This window comes from Bison bison, unplaced genomic scaffold, assembly GCF_000754665.1.
Source record: "Bison bison bison isolate TAMUID 2011002044 unplaced genomic scaffold, Bison_UMD1.0 scf7180017864333, whole genome shotgun sequence".
NCBI lineage: Eukaryota > Metazoa > Chordata > Mammalia > Artiodactyla > Bovidae > Bison > Bison bison.
The window spans coordinates 2,242,275-2,264,098 of record NW_011494905.1 but is presented as its reverse complement, the minus strand read 5'-3'; the positions used below and the strand labels follow the sequence as shown (position 1 = coordinate 2,264,098).

The following is a 21,824-nucleotide window of genomic DNA, read 5'->3' as shown; positions in this document are numbered from 1 at the left end:
TGTGCTGCTGGACAGAAGCCCACTCTCACAATTTTGTTTTGTTTCACTTTAGTTTGACAAGCTTGTTTGTTTTTGAGGACGGGTAGCATTTTAGCTCAAAACATGACTTTTCTGTATCATAACTCAAGACAACATTTTTCTCCAGTCACATGAACTTTACCTTTAAGTAGCTTTTCATTTTATTGCTAGGTTTGATACTTCCAGTCTTTATAACTGCACATTCCTTTCATCTAAAAGAATTATTGCTTTTTTGTTAGTTATTTAATGCATTGGTTTTCTTGAGTTTGATGCAAGAAATGACACATTCTTACCAGTCAGATCTGAATAATGCTGTATTTTTTCCTTTGTTGAGTAGAGTGGAGGTGGAAGTGGGTGGGCGGTGATAGTTTTCTCTTAAAAATCAGGTTTTTTTTTTTCAACTTATATGGTACTTGTTTATTATATTAAAAAATGCTATATTTCCCCCCTGACTATCCCTGCTTTCTCACATATTGAAAGCACTCTTTCCTGTGGATCTCTCACTGAAAGTGATTTGGGTGGGACTAATTCATGCACACATTTCCCCTGACTCCTCTACTATTAACAGCAGAGGTATGTATATGCCCTTTAGATCACGGTAGGCATGTGACCTAATCAAGATAATCACTAAGTACATAGTGGCTTGATATATATCCATCAGGAAAACAAATTTTTCTTTAGCTTTGGGATAGAGAGGTATAAGACTGACACAAGTAGAAATGTTCTTCAGCCATCTTCTCTGGTCTCACACAGGAAGCCAGGATTTACAGCAAGGAAGAACTTCATCAAGATACCGGGAGAAGCAGAGATAAGACTCATGACCATATCAGTGGAGCCCATGGATTTAAAAACTCAAGATGTGGGCTCAATCCCAGGGTCAGGAAGATCCCCTGTAGAGGGAAATGGCAACCCACTCCAGTATTCTTGCCTAAAAATCCTGTGGATAGTGGAGCCTGGTGGGTTACACTCCATGGGGTCACAAAAGAATCAGACATGATTTAACGACTCAACAACAGTATGCTCTATCCCTGTAATTTTTGGTTACTTTACCAATAAATTCCTATTTTTGGTCACACTGGTTGGAATTGGGTTGTAACTGACAGTTTTGACAATAAAACAAAAAAGGAAGAAAAAAACAAGTACTGTTAACCACTGCTAATTACACAACTGAGAAAGAACTATTTTTTAGTATTTTTGTGGGTTTTGCCTTCAGTGTTTGTCTATGCATATTTATAATCATACACCACAATCTATGTATTTTTTGACATGTCATTGGTCATGGGTGTAAAATATCTCATTATGCATCCAAACTATAATGTTAACCATTCTTCCATTATTGAACACTTAGCTCGTTTCCAATATTTCTCCTTAATGAGTAATACTACAATAAATATCTTTGCACCTAGAGGATTTTGGGGGTTTTTTTGGTTTTTTTTTTTTTTTTTGCATTTAGGATTGTTCCCTTCACACATAATCTCAGAAATTTAATTAATGGACAAAATGTATGAACATTTTAAATGTCCATGATAAAATGTGGTAAATTTGTTTCCAAAGAGCTGTATAATTAATAAGCCCAGCAAAATTATATAAAGATGTCAAATTCATGTCTCCTTGTGTGTGTGTTAGTCACTCAGTCATGTCCAACTCTTTGCGACCCCATGGACTGTGGCTCACCAGGCTCCTCTGTCCATGGAATTCTCTAGGCAAGATTACTGGAATGGGTAGCCATTCCCTTCTCCAGAGGATCTTTCTGACCCAGGGATCGAACTTGGGTTTCCTGCGTTACAGGCAGATTCTTCACCATCTCAGCCATCAGGGAAGCTCTCATGTCTCCACATCCACATTAAATATTACCACTTAAACAAGTTTTTTGGACACTTGGCTCATGGGATCCTAGTTCCCAATCATGGATTGAACCCAAGCTCCCTGCAGTAGAAACACAGAATCCTAACCAGGGAATTCCTTAAAACAATCTTTTATTACTTGTATAGTTGAAAGTGCTATGGTATAACTTTGTTGTTTCCATTTGCATCTATTAGAGAGAAAATGCATGTGCATAAATTTACTATTCATGTATTTTTTCCTTCTTGTGGCTTGTTGCTTCATGTTCTTATCCATGTGCTCATTGGAGGTATTATGTCTCTCTTAATAAATTGTTTGATCTCTTCATATAGTAAAAGTATTAACATATCACATTTATTACAATAGCATCAAGTTTGTTGATTGCATTGTAATTTTGTTGAAAAAAATTGCCTTCTATTTTTTTTTAAAAAAGCACAAGTTTAAAGCTTTATTTATCACATCTATTTATCTTTTCCTGTATTGTATCTTCTCCCATCTCAGAACGTCTCCTCTCCATTTAGAGACTTGAGAGTCACTTTTATGTACATTTAGAGTGGTTTTTTTAATAGCTTTGTCTTCTACTTTCAGTTAATTTAATTATCTGATCTTTTGCAATATTTTTCAAGCATATATGAGGAAAGAGCCAAGTTTATTTAGTCTTTTGCTCTAAATAAGCAAAATGCATAAAACTTCTTTTATCACACATTCAACTTTTTAATCTGTCTGTCTATACTTAATGCCAGGAATACTCTAATTGCTATATTTTGTAACATGTTTTATCATCTGGTAAAGCTAGCTTCCAATTCCATCAATAACCTATTATTTTTAAAAATGTGTTTTTATATTGTCTCACCTGTATGTTCTTTCAGATGACCATCACACACACACACAAAACTAACAACTGAAAATTCACCAGTAGCAACAGAATAAGAAAAGGGGTATAGCTACAAGCTATAAACTTCAAAGTGTGGCCATTGAGGAAAGAGACAAAACATTCTGACAGATCAAAGTACAGCTTCTAAGCCCACTGCAGCCTCCACCATGACTGAACCCAGAAAGAAGCAGATTAGACAAATTCCTGAGATCTCTCACTAATACTCCCCAACCTGTGGTTAAACAGACTCAGGAGGTAAGAAGTGGCTCAGAGAAACACTCCTCAGAGTATAGATCCCAACTTCAAGAGCTCAACAGAAACAGGAAAGGCCCCAGAGAACTATCAGGAATCCAGTGGTATCCTGAGAACAGGATGTATGGCTAACAAGATGGATCAATTTCTGGTACCAGATATGCAACATCATTTCAGAAGAGAGTAAAACCCAGGTTACAAAGACCTCACACAGCCCCAGCAGAAGTCTACTCTTACTCTTTCTGCCCTCAGTCTCCAAAGAGTGGATAGAAAACAGCTTTTAGCTCCACCCTATAGCTTGGATGTGAGACATGCAAGTGTCAGGGACAAAAGAAGTCATGGAAGATTCATCCTCCCTGCCTCTGAGAGGTCTGAAGGTCTTGAAAGACCTGCCCATGTTCAACACAAGCAAGCACCAGTCAGGTACACTGCAGAAAAACAGAAAAACCAGTGTGCCAAAGAGGAGCCGAGAACCCAGTCTGGGAGAAAAAAGCATATACCAAGAAAAAAAAACTTTTTTTAACTTCCTGTGGGTGCCTGTTCTATGGAAGATTGTGATAAGAATGTGAATGACGTTAAGACAGATCTCAAAGATAAGAAGTAAAGCAATAGTGCGTACTGGACACTGTTAAGTAAGAAGACTGAGAATAGTACAGTCATCCTTGTTTTGTACCCAATTTTGATGGAGATGCATTTTGTGTTCCACTATTTTATTATAATGCTGGACATTGTTTTGAATGTGTTATTCTTTATTATGTTAAGGAAATAACATTGTATTTCTAATTCATAAAATGTTTTTAATACCAAATGGTTGAACATTGACTCAACCTATTTTAGCTGGCATAAAGAAACTCTTTTGCAAGATCTTTTTTTTTCTTGCATCACACTTACAAAGAACCTCAGTGCAGTCCTCAAAACTTGTCCACATAAATGATGAGTGAGACATTTCATCACATTTCTTTTTAACAGCCAGACTCTCTGTCATATAGCAAATTCAGTGACTCATTTTTCAAATCCAAGTTTTTCCACTACTGTTATTTACATGACTGCTGCCATTAGGGCTACAGGATATATAAATACCCTATCCTCCAAATGTTTTGAAATTCGGAAGAAGAAAGGAGTAGGATTTGGATTCACTCTTTCTACAGGCATGAGCTTTAGAATCAGGCAGCTCTGAGCGTGAATCCTTGCTCTACAGATTACTAGTTGTGGCTTTTGATCACACCTTCACCAGCTTTCTTATCTGATAATTAGGTCTATGCTATCTAATGTACAGGGTGTCATAAATAAATAAATAAATAATATTTATTTATAAATATATAAATAAATAAAAGAATGTGTTTCAAGCAAGTACATAAAAATGATGACTTGTATTATTATTGTTATTATTTTTTTAATTATTATGTGCTTGCCACATAGTGTATGCTTAATAAGTGCTTACTGAATGAATAATCTCAAGAAAAAATTCAAAGATGAAATAGAAAGTCTCTTCCCATAATAAATTCCCAAGCTAGGAAATTAACTGCCAATAAAATAAATATAAATGAAACTTGAGTTCTAGGTTTTATTTCATGGGCCCTAATGACTTAAATTTGTTACCCTGTTACCAAGTGGGCTTCCCTGGTGGCTCAGTGGTAAAGAATCCAGCTGCAATGCAGGAGACGCAGGATATGTGGATTTGATCTCTGGGTTGGGAAGATCCCCTGGAGGAGGGCATGGCAACCCACTCCAGTATTCTTGCCTGGAGAATCTCATGGACAGAGGAGCCTGGCTGGCTACAGTCCATGGGATCACAAAGAGTCAGACACGATTGAAAAGACTGAGCACACATGCATGCTTGACCAAGTATTCTTCCTAACTAGACCTCAGTCTGGAACCTGGGCACAGTCATAGACTAATTCCTGATCTCTTATACTCTTCAGATAGAGATAGCAGAAAGAAATAGCAGAAATCAACCCAAGCTAGCTTAAGTTAAAAGAGAAAATTATGCAAAAATCCAGGAATTGATGCCTCAAGTGACCGACCCATGAGCAAGTATACAACTGAATATCAAAAAGGACTGGAACCAATAGGACTTCCCTGGTGCTCCAGTGGTTAAGAATCGACCTGCCACATAACCAGCAGCCCAGAAAACCCCCTCTATGCTCCCTCCTACTTGCTCTCCCTCCCTCCTCCTCAAAGGTAACTCTATCCCAGCTTCTAAAAGAACAGATTTGTTTTGCTTGTTTTTCAACTTTAAATAAATGGAAGCATGTGCTGTGCTGTTCTTAGTTGCTCAGTCATGTCCAACTCTTTGCAGCCCCATGGGCTGTAGTCCACCAGACTGGGATTCTCCAAGCAAGAATATTGGAGTGGATTGCCATGCCCTCCTCTTTGGGATCTTCCCAACCCAGGGATCAGACTCAGGTCTCCTGCATTGCAGCCGGATTCTTTACCAGCTGAGCTACCAGGGAACCCCAATGGACACAAACCATTAAAAAAAAAAAAAGAATCAGTCTGCCAATGAAGGGGATATGGGTCCAATCCCTGGTCAGGGAGAATTCCACCCACCTTGGGGCAACTAAACTTGAGCGCCACAACTACTGAAACCCACGTGCCTAGATCCAGTGCAACGAGAGAAGCCACCACAATGAGACGTTCACATACTGCAACTAGAGAGTAGCCCCCACTAGCCATAGCTAAAGATAACTAAAGATATCCATATCCTTTATCCATAACTAAAGATAGCCTGTACACAGGCAATAAAGACTCAGAGCAGCCTGAACTAAAAATAAATAATTTTTTTTTTTAAGTGGAAAAGCTTCTGGGAAACAGAGGGTGCTCCCTCTCTCTCTCTCTCTCTCTGACTTTTAGTTTCGCTTCTCTCTCAGCCTGTTTTTTCCTCTACAGCTGGGCTGCTTCTATCTCTAGACCATGGGGCAGAAGTTGGCCACCCCGGAGTCTCAAATCTACACATTTCACACACATCCTAGTTCATTGCTGGAGGAACTCTGGATGGCCCAGCTTAGATGAAGCATCTGGTTTGGTCCATTTTATGACCTCCAGGAGAAAGGAATTAGGCTAGGCCCACAGGGTTGCCTGAAGGGCAGGGCATGGGAGTGGCCCCAGCATGTAGGGAGAAATGGAAGAACACCCAGACGGTGTCCACTACACTCAGTCAAAGCTGAAGACTTGACCTGTTTACAGCCCTAACTTAACTGACCCAAACTGAACTGCACTTTAAACCTTGAGCCTGGCCCCAGAATTCCACTTACACTGATCTTGCGAGGCACTCATAATGAATAAAGGGAAGTGGTCTCTGCATTTTCATTTCTTCCCTTTTGGGAAAATGTGGTTTTTACATAGTGAATTTCATCAAGATCATGTTTACGTGCTGTAAAATACCTGAGTGAGAACTGAAAAGATAAAGGGAGAAATCAAGTTCTTTCTAAATCTTACTAAAAACCTAGGTGTTTCCAAACATTCCTAAGGAAAGCACTAAATCAAACTGCTGAATTGGAGGTAAATATTTCTGCTTTGATCCCTTTGGTGGAGTCAGGCTGACTCCTTTTGCTTCTGCACAGCATGTGATGTAGTCTCATCAGTCACTCCACGCACAGGAAGAATCGGAGGCTGGGTTATAATCAAGACCTCACCTGACCCCAGCCTCCCCTGGCCAAGGGGTGTTCAGTACCCTCCACATTCTTTCTTCAACAATGGACTATCTCAAGATTGGACTTATTTTCTTTGACTTCCATCAATGTCAGGGTAATTTATGTGCCTTCCTGGGGCTCCTGCCATCACTCAGTTCCTGCCCTTTATCTTTCTTCAGGACTATACTGGGACATGGGGTATCTGGCACCAGCCAGGATGGATGTGTGTGTGTTACTCGCTCAGTTGTGTCCGACCTTTTGTGACCCCACGGACTGTAGCCTGCCAGGCGCCTCTATCCAGGGAATTCTCCAGGCAAGAACACTGGAGTGGGTAGCCATTCTCTTCTCCTGGGGATCTTCCCAACCCAGGGATCAAACCTGAGTCTTCTGCAGGCAGATTCTACCTTTCCCAGTGATTACAACCCAAAACTCTAAACACAATGCAGAAAAACAAATCTGAAGAGTCTAAAAAGTAAATAGTGGCAGACAGATTGAGGGCTGAAGTCCAAGCTTGAATAACAACTCATAGCCTGGCTGAGTTTTATGGGGGTTTTTCCTTCTTTGCCTCATGGATTTGACCTGAAGGCAGGCCAAGTCTTGGAATTGTGTTTTAGGCATGTTGGGAGAAATCACCATTTCCAGGAGAAATCACCTCTTGCTGAGACCAGAAAAAGCAATCCCTGCATAACAGAGAGTGTAAGAGAAATCCCACTTTTAAAAATATGCTTTCTTTTCTCTTTTTTCTTCCAGCTCTGCCAGGATCAGCCCCAAGCACTGCCTGCATTGCCACAGCAACAGCAGCAACACAAGCATCTAAAATTCACTCCCTCCTCCAAAAATATCTCTCTCTCTGACCAGAGAAACCAGTGAAATGGACCATGCTGTTCAAAGAGTGTGGGTAATCCTTGTTTTCTGTAGCCCACCTTTCTTTCTTTTCTCTTGCTGCTTTATCCCCCTCAAGATAGCCTAAGTCACACAAGACTGCACAGTAGTGCAAGAATATAAAATTCAGAGAGAACCCTAGTTTCCTGGCAATAAGAATCAGGGAAAGGAGGGTCCCTGGGGGCTGGAGAATATAGGGACATGCCAGAAAGGAAAGAGCTGGAACAGGACCTCTGCTAATTATGTTTGGGACCCTCCCTAAGTACCAGACTCAACCCCCAGTGTACACATGCAGAACAGACCAAAAAAAGCATAGCAGAGGCTTCAAGAATTAAACTACAGGGACTTCTGTGGTGGTCCACTGGCCAAGACTCCTCAATCCCAATGTAAGGGACTTGGATTCCACCCCTGGTCAGAGATCTAGATCCCCTTTTAGTGCTGAAACTAAAAGATCCCACAGGCCACCGTGAAGATTGAGATCCAGCGTGCCACAACTAAGACCCGGCACAGGCAAATAAATATTTTTTAAAAAAGAATTAAACTACTAAAATCCCAGACCAAACTCTGAGTGGTACATGTGACAGATAGCAAAGGCTTTAATCTACCACTCTGGTAACGGTCCAGATTTTGCTTTAAGGAAAATACTCCTTCTCCAGCCTGAGCCATAATCAATTAGGCCAATAAATATGTTACATCCTCCTGACTCCAGTGACTGGTCAGAGATGAGCACACAACCCAGCCAAAGCCAATGAAATGCAAGGACATCTTATCTGTCATTCACAAATTAGAGTTCTGATTAACACAAGGTTTACCCCTCTTCATCCCTCTCCAAACCCCATGTCTTCTCCAAAAATGAAAACAAAAGATCTGTGAAATAAGTGTTCTATTTTTAATGCTGGATAGTATCTTTGCTTGTAGAAAATAATGATATACAAGCATTTTAAAAAATTAAGCTTTATATGTAAATATCATAATTGCCTAATGAATAGTCAAAAGGAAATCATTCAGAATTTAAAGCTGCAAGCAAATAGCTAAGTTTTCCATTTCTATATTTATACAGATGCTATTAGCTCTGCTTTTGCTAAAATCTTTGAAGAGCATCACTCATCTTTATCCTGAGAGGATGTTTACCCTCATCAACTATCTGTAATTCCTTTTTTTTTTTTTTTTGAGGAATATTTAACAATTCAAAGTACTTGTATTTAAGGTGTACAGTTTGATGATTTGATACAGACATACATTGTGAAGCAATCACCACAATCAAGCTAATTAAAATAGTCATCTCAGTTATCATTTTCTTTTCTTCATTTTCTTTCTTTTTTTAACACTTCTTAAAGAGCAAGAATAGATTCAGGAGGCCCAGGTCTCCCCTGGCCGTGTTGGTGCTCTAAGAAAGAATAGTTTCCAACTCCTTTCATGGGCTTTGCATTGCAGGCTCAAGCTACTTCCTTAAGGGAAAATTCTTTAAGTGTTCTGGAAAGCACAGTCATCCCTAAACTCAGTGGAAAAGATTCAAGCCATCCAGTGGAACAAAGATTAGGAGTTTAAAATCAAGGAGTTCCTAAAATAAAACTGTTTTTGTAGATAGGGATTGGTTATATGGAGAGACAGAAATGGAGTTAACTCTGGGTAGATAGGAGGTTCCAGAGTTTGATCTTCATGAGGCATCAATCAAGGACCTGCAAGGGGATTCAGGGTGCAGGAAGCATGATCCTCTGTGGGTAATTATTCCTGGCCTGCGGGAGGATGTCTTACAGACTCAGGACTCTCATCCATGGTGACACGTGGAAGAGCACAGGGGCCCAGGTGTGAGGAAGACTTGCAGGAAAGAAGAGATATCACATCAAAGAAGCTTTCCAACCTGGTGGTCTTGAGGAATAGGGAAGGTCTGAACATGTGGAGATGGAGTCAACTTTCTGGGTCAGAGAGAAGGGTCTGAGGAAAGACATAGAGAAGAGGAAGTATAGAGTAGTCCAGCTGGAATGAGACCTAGTCATGGAACCACCTTCTCTGAGGGAGTGCTTCAAAGGAAAGGCTTAATGTGTGGTGAAGGCCAGTTCAAAGGTCCTCAGATGAGTTGGTTGGAGACCCCTACCAATACTCTACCAAAAGGCTATATAGTCCTTAAAACAGACACCATATACTGGAAAAGGTCCACACCCCTGGGTTGGATTTCTAACTCTGCCACTTAATGCCTGTGTGACTTAGGCATCCTCAGAAATGCAACTGTAAAAAAGAGAAGAATATTTTCCTGTGTACTTCATAGGATTGACATGTACATAAGGAAAAACAGCAGGCACAGAATATCACTGTCAAATACTTTCTTGTAGTTAGTTATCTTGTCATGTATATGAAACTCCCCAGTAAATGTTATCATCCTTCCATTACCACTACACAACAGATCCTTGAGGCCAGGGGACATGTCTTCTTCAAGACTGTCCTGGGAACATAGTATATCATTTCTTAAAAAAGGTACTTGATCAATGAATAAATGAATGATGTTCAGAATCCCCTCAGCTAGATAATAAAATTGGTCTCCTAACTACAATGTAGACCTGTGGACTGTTCTTTCACTTTGTGCTGCTTGGCCCAATGGAGACTCTGAGTTAATGGTGCTCATTCAACAATGTTATGGTAGAGAAGGAAGCCTGTGAAGGTGGAGTCATTGACATTATCTGCATAGACGCCATTGTGATTTTCACCCTCGTACACCTGGAGCCAGACTTGGTCACCCTTCTCCAGATAGAGGAGCACGGAGCCAGAGGCCTGGTCCACGTTCTTGTCCTGGAACTGGTCATGGGTGAAGAGCAGGGCCTTGTCATTCTTGTAGAGGCTGACCTTCACATCCTTCAGGTAGACAGTAATGTGGTAGGAGAAGTAGTACAGCCCGGGAATATTGCAGAGGAATTTGCCAGTGGTGCCATCATAGTGGTTTTGCTGATTGTAGAAGATCTTGGTAAAGCGAATGGGAACATTGGGGACAGTGACCTGTCTCTCCAGTCCCACACTGAATGCTGAGCGGTATACATAGGCACTTTCTCCAGGTTCTCCCTTTCTGCCTGGGGTTCCTGGAAAGCCTCGGGGACCTTCGATCCCAGTGATTCCAGTTTCACCAGTGTCACCCTTAGGACCAACAAGACCTAGAGAACAAGAAGACCTCTGTGACCCAAGGAACAGAACTCCTGTTTAGGTTGGTTTCAGCCTAAAACACTGTCCCCGTGGCCCCTACCTACAATATGCTTGACTTACAGAGCAAGGAACCAAAGAGAGCTCTCAAAAGGGACAGCCATAACCTTCTCCTCCATATCCCCCCATAACACAGGCTCCCATAAATTCCTCTCCAACTTTATCTCCAGAAGTCTCCATCACAGACCCTCCACCCTGCCAGTACTTTATGTGCAGGCTCAGCCAGTCATACATAGGGGACTTTTCTGTCCCATCTGTCTAGGTTGCCCAATACCCATCCTCCAAGGTCTCACTCAAGCCCCGCCTCCTCCTGAAAGCCTTCATTGTCAGTCCAGGTCTGCATCCAGGGCATTTTCTCTCTATTCCACTCTTTGGGCATTTGTCCGTATTCACTTTGGCATATTTGGAGTAGACCCTCTGGTAGTAACGTCTAACAGTCCTGTGCACTAGGGCAAGAGTTCTCCAAGAAAAGGACTGTGACCTGCAGGAGGTCCCAGTAAGTGTGGTTGAATGCCACTGGATAGAATGGGAACTAAGGGGACATTAAGGAAAATAGGAGTATAAGCAGACTGAGAATAGGGATGGATGAGGCTGAGATGGGAAAGAGGATGGGGAAGGTGGTGTGGGTAGAACAGAGCCAAGGGTACTTGGTTTTAAAGGGACCACGTGTGTTCACCCCTAGAAGGCCAATCCATAATTCACTTTAAGTTGCTTATGGATCACATCAAAAAGCTTTGTTTCTTCCCTGCACAAGGGCCTTAGTCAGTAACTATTGCCCTCTCGTAGTTTTAGAAGCCTTCCTCTACCCAGGAGGAGTCTGTGATGGGAGGATGTGAAAGTCTTTATTCTTACCTGGATCTCCTTTCTCACCCTTCTCACCAGGGGTGCCATCTCTGCCATCCCGGCCTGGGGTCCCGTTGTGGCCAGGATGCCCTGGAATGCCTGCCATCCAACCTGCGCAGGCCCCCTTGGGCAGCGGGGGATCTTGCATGTTGTCCTCGCCATGACTGGGTAAGGCTAGTAGCAGTAGAAGAGCTCCCTGCAGCAGCATCCTGAGCCCTGGAACCCAGATACACACTGTCAGCCACAAAAGAGCAACCCCCACATGGCTCCCCTGTCAGGATCCGAGCAGGACTCTGGCCAGCTCTGCAGAGTTTGCCTCAGACCCGCTCCCTCAACACTCACCTCTTCTGGAAAGACTTCTGATTCTTCCAGCCCACCTTGTGCTCTCTCTGACCTGAAATTTTCAGTGTTTAGCCTTATTTTGTAGGTGTGATCTCCTTTCTTCCACCACCAGTGATGGTGAGACAGCACTCCTCCAATTCCTCAGATCTGAGCACAGTATGAGGAATGGGGAAAGCTCCAAGAGTCCATTTGTCAGGACTCTATCCCTTGGGTTTTCCAAGGATGATGACTCAGATCATTCCATTCAACTCCCACTTCCCTCTCTTGGCTCCCTCCTTTTTCTTCCCTTTTCCTTTTTTCTATGTCTGTTCCTCCTCCTTTCTCTCCCCTTCTCTTTCTTCCTTTCCCCATCTCCTGGGCCATATGTTAGACATTTGGCTTATTACACACTTGCATGCACACATGCTCACACACACACAACTACACATGTACACACATACACACACACACACACACACACACACACACACACAGCCTTGGTCAGACAACCAGAGATACACTGTCCCATGAGACTAACCACTGACCTCTGCCTGTGCAGCCCCTTAGCTGCACCCCCTCACCTGCATGATCCCTACATGGACTTCAGGTCACATGGGCTGTCCTCTCTTTTAGGAAGTCCTCCCTGTCCTCCTCCCCCATCTGGAAGTCCTCAGCTGTTCCTCCTCTGTCCTCTCCCAGAGCCCTTGCTTATCTTTCACAGCACTGCTTGCCCTGTACTGTAATTGTATTTGTTCGCCCATTAAGCACACCCACAGGGGCTGGGGGCTGTTAGTTGCACAGTCATGTCAGACCCTTTGCAACCCCATGGACTGTAGCCCACCAGGCTCCTCTGTCCATGGAATTCTCCAGGCAAAAGTACTGGCGTGAGTAGCCATTTCCTTCTCCAGAGGATCTACCTGATTCAGGGATAGAACCTGCACCTACTGCTTGGCAGGCAGATTCTTTCCCATCAGAGCCACCAAGAAAGTCCCACCAGTATAAAACAAGGACTAAATAAATACTTTTGTAGAAAAAAAAAAAAAAGGAAATAGAGAGAGAGGAGGGAAGGAGGAAGGAAAAGAGAAAGGAAGAGGGAAAGAGAATGGAGTGCACTTAGAGTATGCATTCTGGAAGCCCTGAGAAAAATTTCAAGGGGCACAGTTGGCCAAGGGACTCCCTGTCTCAGAACCAGCCCTCCATATCCCCTCCTGAAAGACAGTCCTTGCATGCACAGGGCCTCTGGTTCCCCTCAATCCCTGCCTCTGTTATTAGGTTACTGAAAGCACCAGACAGAGAAACTGGTCCTAGGATCCTGGATCACAGGCATCACTGATACCCTCTGTGGAGTCTGAAATGTAGCGAATCCCAAGAAACTGATTCTAAACAAGACATGGTCCATGTGTATTTTTTTACCCTAAAGACTCATTTTTTTCATCAGTTTGCTTGTCTCATAGATTTCACAAAGCTTCCAGCACTGAATTTGGCTTCAGGAGGAAGTTCCTCTATGAGGGATGCAGAAGAATCCCTGATAAGTAATCTTACCCCCAGAATTGTGCATTGTGTCTGGAATCCCACCTCAATGGCCCATCACCAGGAGCTCTATCATCATTCAGTCAGTGATGCCATCCAGCCATCTCATCCTCTGTTGTCCCCTTCTCCTCCTGCCTTCAGTCTTTCCCAGCATCAGGGTCTTTTCAAATGAGTCAGCTTTTTATATCAAGTGGCCAAAGTATTGGAGTTTCAGCTTTAGCATCAGTCCTTCCAATGAATATTCAATACTGATTTCCTTTAGGATTCACTGGTTGGATCTCCTTGCAGTCCAAGAGACTCTCAAGAGTCTTCTCCAACACCACAGTTCAAAAGCATCAATTCCTCAGCACTCAGCTTTCTTTACAGTCCAACTCTCACATCCATACATGACTACTGGAAAAACCATAGCTTTGACTAGATGGACTTTGTCAGCAAAGTAATGTCTCTGTTTTTTAATATGCTGTCTAGGTTGGTCATAGCTTTTGTTCCAAGGAGCAACTGTCTTTTAATTTCATGGCTGCAATCACCATCTGCAGTGATTTTGGAGCCCAAAAAATAAAGTCTCTTGCTATTTCCATAGTTTCCCCATCTATTTGACATGAAGTGATGGGATCAGATGCCATGATCTTAGTTTTCTGAATGTTGAGTTTTAAGCCACCTTTTTCTCTCTCCTCTTTCACTTTCATCAAGAGGCTCTTTAGTTCCTCCTTGCTTTCTGCCAGGGTAGTGTCTTCTGCATATCTGAGGTTATTGACATTTCTCCTGGTAATCTTGATTCCAGCTTGTGTTCATCCAGCCCAGCATTTCACACGATGTACTCTGCATATAAGTTAAATAAACAGGGTGACAATATACAGCCTTGATGTACTCCTTTCCCAATTTGGAACCAGTCTGTTGCTCCATGTCCAGTTCTGTTACTTCTTGACTTGCATACAGATTTCTCACGAGGCAGGTAAGGTGGTCTGGTATTCCCATCTCTTTAAGAATTTTCCACAGTTTATTGTGATCCACACAGTCAAAGGCTTTGGTGTGGTCAATAAAGCAGAAGTAGATGTTTTTCTGGAACTCTCTTGCTTTTTCAATGATCAAACGGATGTTGGGAATTTGATTTCTGATTCCTCTGCCTTTTCTAGATCTAGTTTGTACATATGGAAGTTCACAGTTCACGTACTGTTGAAGCCTGGCTTGGAGAATTTAGAGCATTACTTTGCTGGCTTGTAAGATGAGTGTAATTGTGTGGTAGTTTGAACATTCTTTGGCATTGCCTTTCTTTAGATTGAAATAAAAACTGACCTCTTCCAGTCCTGTGGCCACTGCTGAGTTTTCCAAATTTGCTGGCATATTGAGTGCACTTTAACAGCATCATCTTTTAGGACTTGAAATATCTCAGCTGGAATTCCATCACTTCCACTAGCTTTGTTCATAGTGATGCTTCCTAAAGCCCACTTGTCTTCGGACTCTAGGATGTCTGGCTCAAGGTGAGTGATCACACTATCATGGTTATCTGGGTCATGAGATCTTTTTTGTACAGTTCTTCTGTGTATTCTTGCCACCTCTTAATATCTTCTGCTTCTGTTAGGTCCATACCATTTCTGTCCTTTATCGAGCCCATCTTTGCATGAAATGTTCCCTTGGTATCTCTAATTTTCTTGAAGAGATCTCTAGTCTTTTCCATTCTATTGTTAAGTTTATTCATATATATAATTATACATAAACTTATATATATGTATGCTCAACTTTCATACACACAAACATGTGTGTTCATTAAAAATAGTAAGATAAATAATTTGGAAACTACAGAAAATAAACTAATCCCCATTCCCAAGAATCTATCTGCTTATTTTTAAATGTAATGGAAATAATATTTTCCTAGAAATTTTATTCTCTAATTTTTGCTTTGCAATTTTCTAATTTTTGTAATCATCATTTTAAATGTGTGTACTAGTCCATCAAGTGGATATAACCAGAGTATATGTCAACATTTCCTTTTTATTGAAGTATGAACATACTTTCATTTTGAAACATTTCATACTTTCATTTTGAAACATTTTTAAATCTAACAAACATCTTTGGCACATAGCTTATCCCTAAACTAATATTTTGCTAGGACATAATCCCAGAAGTAAAAATTTTGTACCAAAAGATATGAACATTTTTAAGGCTCCTGATACATATTCCCAAAGTATAGTTTGTCATGCCGTTCCACAGCAGTGCATCAGTGTGTATACAAAAAGCCTGTCTTAAGTGCACTCCCCAACTTTGAATATAATCATTGCAAACAGTTTTGTTGATCTTAGTTTAGTGAGCAAAAGAAATGGAACCTCACTGCTTTGATAATTAGTGAGTTGTACATTTTATTAAATGCTTATTTCCTAATTTAATGTCTTCATTTTTGATATCTGTTAGTGTTCTTTATCAGTTGATTCATTAGGGATACAATGAGCTTTTTGAATCAGTTTTTGTGAGCTCTGTATATCAGCCCTTAGTCATGTGTCCTATGATTTACCTCTAGTGTAAAGATTATTTTCTGTTTTGCTTATCCTGTTTCTTATGTGACAGAAGTTTTAGTTTTAGGGGTTTTTTTTTAAGTTTTAGTTTTTATATAAACAACTCAGTTGACTTCTTTTTTTTTTTTTTTGGCTTCTAAGCGTTAAACAGTCTTTATCCATACTAGGATTTGGTAAGTACTTTATTTCCTTCTCTTTTATTGTTTGGTGTATTTTAAATTTCACTCCTTAATCCATTTCTGATATTTTGTGTTGGGTAAGCTTTGATCTAAGATAATCAAGTGATTTCTTCCTATTTGATGACTAGCTGTTTAAAAGACACTTATTTAATACTTTTCCTCTCTATTGATCTACTGCATCATTTATCAAATATCAAGTTCTAATATCATCTTATAAGTAAAGCAAGAATTGAGAGTGTGACCTGCAGGCTGAGAGGACAGACAAGCAACACAACCAGTAGGTGTGGATAGGGACAGAGGCTGCCGCCTGGTGGATGAGTCCCTAGCCAAGGCTCTCTTATCATCAGCCTGTACCTTTGTCCCCCTCTACTGGATATGGAGGATTCAAAGTTATTGTTCTCAATAACTGCCGGAAATAAATGAAAATGATAGTTTAGGCTTGTGCTTTGTCCCTTCAGTCATGTCTGACTTTGAAACCCCATAAACCCCTCCAAGCTCCTCTGTCCATGAATAATGGAGTAGGTTGTCATGCCCTCCTCCAGGAGATCTTCCGTAACCCAGGGATCAAACTCAGGTCTCCTGTGGATTCTTCACCTGCTGAACCACCAGGGAAGCCCAATTTAGGCCAAGATGAGCAGAAAGAGAGGAGTTAGCTGCAAAGCCAAGAAGAGATCAGTCAAGTCCCTTTTGTGTTTAAAGAAAATACTTGTTCTAAGACTTTATATGTTGTCCAACCTTCCCACAACTTGTCACCTCCATCCTTTTCCTCTACGGAGTTAGAAGTAAAACTCCTATGAAGACTACCAAGAGGCTCTGTGCTTGCTTTCTCCAGAAATGAGGAAGGCTGAGTTCTTTTCCACAGAGAAACAGGAGGAGAGAATCCAGAACACGAGAACTGGTGGAGGCAGCTACAGAGGGCCCCACAGATGCAGGGTCACTGGGGGCTTCCTCCACATCATTGAAAGGACTGAAAGATCAGGTCTCCTGGATTCTCTGGTTCCTCCTCTTCTTTTAAAAATCAAGATTCTATTTTCCCAGCTCAAGGGAAGTGTTAAGGAACAATCTCTCCTCTCATAGGGGCAATGAGTCTGGATTCCATGACAGTGACAGGTGATGGAGGTAATAGAAGGAGGGAGGGAGGGCAGATGGGCACACAATCCTAGGATGTTTCTGCTGCGAAGAACAGATTCTGACTAAAGAAGAAGGTTATCGTCTAAAGTTCTGGATGGAAAAAATCATCAATTGATAGCAATTGAAAGTCAGTGCAGAGATGCTGAACTTTCAATTTATTTTAAAACTGTGTGTGCTCCCTATTTAAATATAGCAATTATTACATTTTGATTTTGAAAGACCTCTCTTTCTAAAGGGGAAAACATAACTAAAACTGTAATCTAAGACTAAGTTCTAAGGCTCAATTGCACCTATAAAGAAATCATTTACATGGGTCATGAAGCTAATCCTAATACCACTTGTAATTCTTTGTCTTTGTAGAATGCCACTTCTAAAGTCCTCACTTCACTTATTATCTCACTTAATTTTCACAACCATTTTGAGAGACAGGATGAGGTAAAATAGAGAGCACATGTTCTCTGACCTCCGTGCGTGGGTGAAAATAATTTGTTCTTCCTTGTACCATGTTTCAGGCATATGCTTGTTGGAGGATTAAAAAGCACAATCTGGGACTTCCCTGGTGGTCCAGTGGCTAAGACTCCGTGTTCCCAATGCAGGGGGTCTGGGTTTGATCCCTGGTCAGGGAACTAGAACCCACATACCTCAACTAAGACCTGGCACAGTGAAATAAAAAAATTTTTAACCTAAGAAAAGAATAAAATAAAAGGTACAATCCACATAAAGTATATAGAACAGTGCCTGGCACGTGTCAGCGCTCAATAAATGTTATCAATGACTATACCCATTCTAGAGATGAGAAAAGTGGGTTTCCAGGAAGTTAAGTGACTTGTTCAAGATCCCAGAGATGTTGAACAGCAGAGCTGGAAATCAAACTGTGATCTTCTGAAGCATAATGCTGGACACTTAGGCATAGTCCAAATAAGGAAAACAGCATCAAGGTCACACATTTGCCTGCTAATATTCCACTCCATTGGATGGGGGATAGAAGAGAGAATAGTGTGAAGAAACCCCAGGTCATGATCCAGTGACCTGGCTTCTAATCTGAGCTCCATCATTAACTGACCGGGTGACTTACCTTCCCAACCCACCTCCCAGACTTCGTGTTCTATGCAAGCAAAGCTGATTTATTAACGAGTTTATCCTTACCTATTAATAGACTATTTCACAATACTGTTGTGAGAACAGGTTCACTTAAAGTATGAAGAATTATTTTATAAACTTGTAAAATGTTCCACACAAATAAGTAGTCATGTCCGACTCTTTGCCACCTATGGACTGTAGCCTACCAGGCTCCTCTGTCCATGGGATTCTCCAGGCAAGAATACTGGAGTGGGTTACCATACCCTCCTCCAGGGATATAAGTAAAGAGATGCAAGCAAATATTTATGGAGCACTTGCTGTGGACCACCCTTTGTACATCCACTCCCCTTTAATCTCATTTCACCCTCACGACTACTCCAGGGGGTCAGGACTCAGTTCCAAGAGAAAGCTGAGGACCAGAGAAATTTAGTAACCTCCGCTCAAGGATAAGAAGTATTGGCCAAAAATTTCATTCAAGTTTTTCCATAAATCTAAATGAACTTTTTGCCAACCCAGTGGAAGTGTGGAGAGGTGCATGTTGAAATCCAAAGCCTGGGTTCTTTCTACCGCACTAGCTTTCATGGCGCACTGTGTACAGGTATGGATAAGCTTGCTTTCAAAATTATACAAGGGGATGGGCCATGATGTTCTCTGGATCCTAAAGGTCCATATTATAGTCCCTCATTTTCATTTAAGAGTATGAGAAATTCCACTTTGACCTGCTGGAATTTCAGCAACAGCAGCAGAATCTTGTGAAATGCATGGAGTCTCCTCTGGGACTGATAGGAGACAGAGTAAGATGGGGGAGAGAGGTCACCAAAGCCAATGCCAACTCCTCCAACAGGAAAGGGCATTAAAGCACAGATCACAGAGTCCAACAAAACTGAAAGGGACCCCAGAAACCATCTCACCTCTGCCCTGCTTGTACAAATGGGAGGCTAAGGGGGAGGAAGGGGTGCATTGTTAGATCCTCATAGGATTTCCCTGGTGGCTCAGACAGTAAAGTGTCTGCCTACAATGTGGGAGACCCAGGTTTGATCCCTGGGTCGGGAAGATCCTCTGGAGAAGGAAATGGCAACCCACTCCAGTACTCTTGCCTGGAAAATCCCATGGATGGAGGCGCATAGTAGGCTATAGCCCATGGGGTCGCAGAGAGTTGGACATGACTGAGCGACTTCACTTTCTTTCACTTTCATAGAAACCAGCTCCCACAGTAGCACCTCCCATCACTATGCCATTTGTTATTTGTTTCAATCTTTACTCCATGAAGCAAAGAAAATATCCCCAACTTCAGAGATGGGGAAACTGAGAGATTAAGGAGAAGATCCCCAAGAGATGCCATCACATTATGACTGCCTCAAAAAAGGCTTCTCAGACTCAGTTCCTTAATCTGCTAAATGAGTTCATGTAAGATGAGGAACATGAGAACACTTTGAAGTTGGTAAGAGTATTTTGCAGTATAAATTGCATAAGGCAGTTTTAAACTATATTTCATTTAATCCTCCTCATTAGCGTTGTCTTTGACTCCACTCTACAGAGGAATCAGAGGTTTGAAGAGACCAAGATACTGGCTTAAGAGCATGCGACTCTTGGGCTGAATTAAATGAGATTGCTGTCTTTAAAGGTCAAAAAATGGTAGAATATTGGCAATTTTACCTGGCACAATCTAATGATAAATGGCAGAGCCAGAAATCAGCTAGGCTCTGCCTGGCACCCAGGAGGGTGACCCGAAAGCTTTCACTCAGCATCCTCATGCCCGCCCCCCCCTCCCCACATGCACTCATACACACATACACACTCATCTCTCTCTCTCTCTTTCACAAACACACACACACACACCTCTGGGACCAGTCTCTCTCCACATGAAGGAATTCCTAATTAAACATTCTAGTGTCCAAAGCTTCTACCTCCCAACCTCAGCCAAGAGTCTGCAGCCCCTGGCCCCCCAGCCTGACAGGGAGTAAGAAGGAAGTCCGTCCCCACAACCTCCAGAAGCCAGTCCTCTGTCCCTCTTTACAAATCCTCAAGAATGAAGGGAGGGAGGCAACGAGAACAGCCAATTAAGCTTCAGGCTCCCTTCCCACTGCTCATCTTCAAGAACAAAGCTGACACCCTCATGCTCCTTTGCACATACTCTGCCAGCATCAAGTCCCCCCTGTTCCCAACCTTGTCGGGAAGAGCTGACCTTACCCCTAAGAACAGGAATCCCCAGGAGTGAGGTGGTTGCACCCGTCCTGAGGCTTGATCTGAACACCAGAGTCTCCCCAGACCAGGGACCTGCATCCTCAGACACACAAGGCCAGCCTGACCTCTAAAATCCCTTCCACTCCAGCCTCTGCATCTATGGCCAGAAACAGCCAGGATGCCTCAAGTGCAGCCCTCCCCAGGGCAGGCAGGACTGGGCTTGGTAAGGCCGGACAGATCATAATTTCTGTCAGAAGGTGTCTGCTACAAAAAAGATTTTTCATAAGTTTCCAGTAGATGCCAGGCTGCTTGCTCACCTTACCTCTTTTGAACTTCTTCATCATCCTGTGAGATATCCCCACAATGGTGTAGATAGCCATGTGTTTACAGACACCCCCCAAAATCTATAGATAATGACCGTGTCTCATCCATCTTTGTATCTCACAAACCGCACCCAGGGTCTGGCCTGTAAAATCTGCTCAATAAATACTGCTGAGTAGACTCCAGTGGCAGAGTCGGACTCCAAACTCAGTCTGAGGTCAGAGCTCAGGCGTTCCCCAAGCTGCTTCTTCATGTGCTTCTTTCTCTGCCCTACTTGGTCAACTGAGAAGTGATGTATCATCTTCTCCTCTCATATAATTGAACTTTATTGCTGGACCATCCCTCCCACTTAGTGGACCCCAACCTTCTCTTTGGTTAAGCATCTTTACCACAGAGTGAACTGGACAAAATTCGGGATGGTCCCAGACATTTTGACCAGAGGCAACAGTCCCTTTTCTCTTGGAGCTCTCGGAAAATCGAGGCAGAAGCCCAAGGCTTGTTGGCCTCCACCAGTGCTGCCCTGACTGGGGTTTTGCCTGTATCCCTCCCCACCCTGCTAACAGGGCAGCCTGGGCACAGCCCAGCCAAAGGCTCCATGGTAAGGACCCTTCACCTCCAGCCTAGAACTTGAATCAGTCGTCCTTACCCTCAGGTGTGGAATCAGAGCCACAGACTTCAGTCAGGGTGGAAGTAGGAGGCGATGGCGCAGCCTCAGCAGCTCGGTACTCATGGGGACAAGCAGCCCCCGCCCCACCGCCGTCCCTTCCCATTGGCCAGCACAGTGAGAGCCAGAGACCAATGGGTAGACACATGCCCCTGGCAGCTCCTTTGGCTTGCCACCCCAGGGAACCTGGTGCAACCCAATTCGGGCTTGGGATGCCAAGTAGAGCTGCAGTCATCATACTTATGTCTCCAGGCTTTGGCCTTTATCTTTGCCTCTTACAACAGCGACAGAAGACGGGACCAAGGGTCAAGATCAGAAGCAGGAAAACAAAGTATTTCTTTATGTAAAATGAATTGCCTGGTGGTCTGGGGCAACAGT

General features: G+C 42.5%; 1 protein-coding gene across 1 annotated transcript; it reads right to left on the bottom strand.

Moving 5' to 3' along the window:
* Positions 1–8,366: 8,366 nt before the first annotated feature.
* Positions 8,367–21,497, bottom strand: ADIPOQ (adiponectin, C1Q and collagen domain containing). Its single transcript, XM_010853904.1, has 3 exons — positions 21,429–21,497; positions 11,539–11,745; positions 8,367–10,640 (listed from the first exon to the last, which is right to left on the bottom strand). The coding sequence occupies exons 2-3, from the start codon at positions 11,735–11,737 to the stop codon at positions 10,117–10,119; spliced, it is 723 nt and encodes a 240-aa protein (XP_010852206.1). The 5' UTR covers positions 11,738–11,745; positions 21,429–21,497; the 3' UTR covers positions 8,367–10,116.
* Positions 21,498–21,824: the final 327 nt, after the last annotated feature.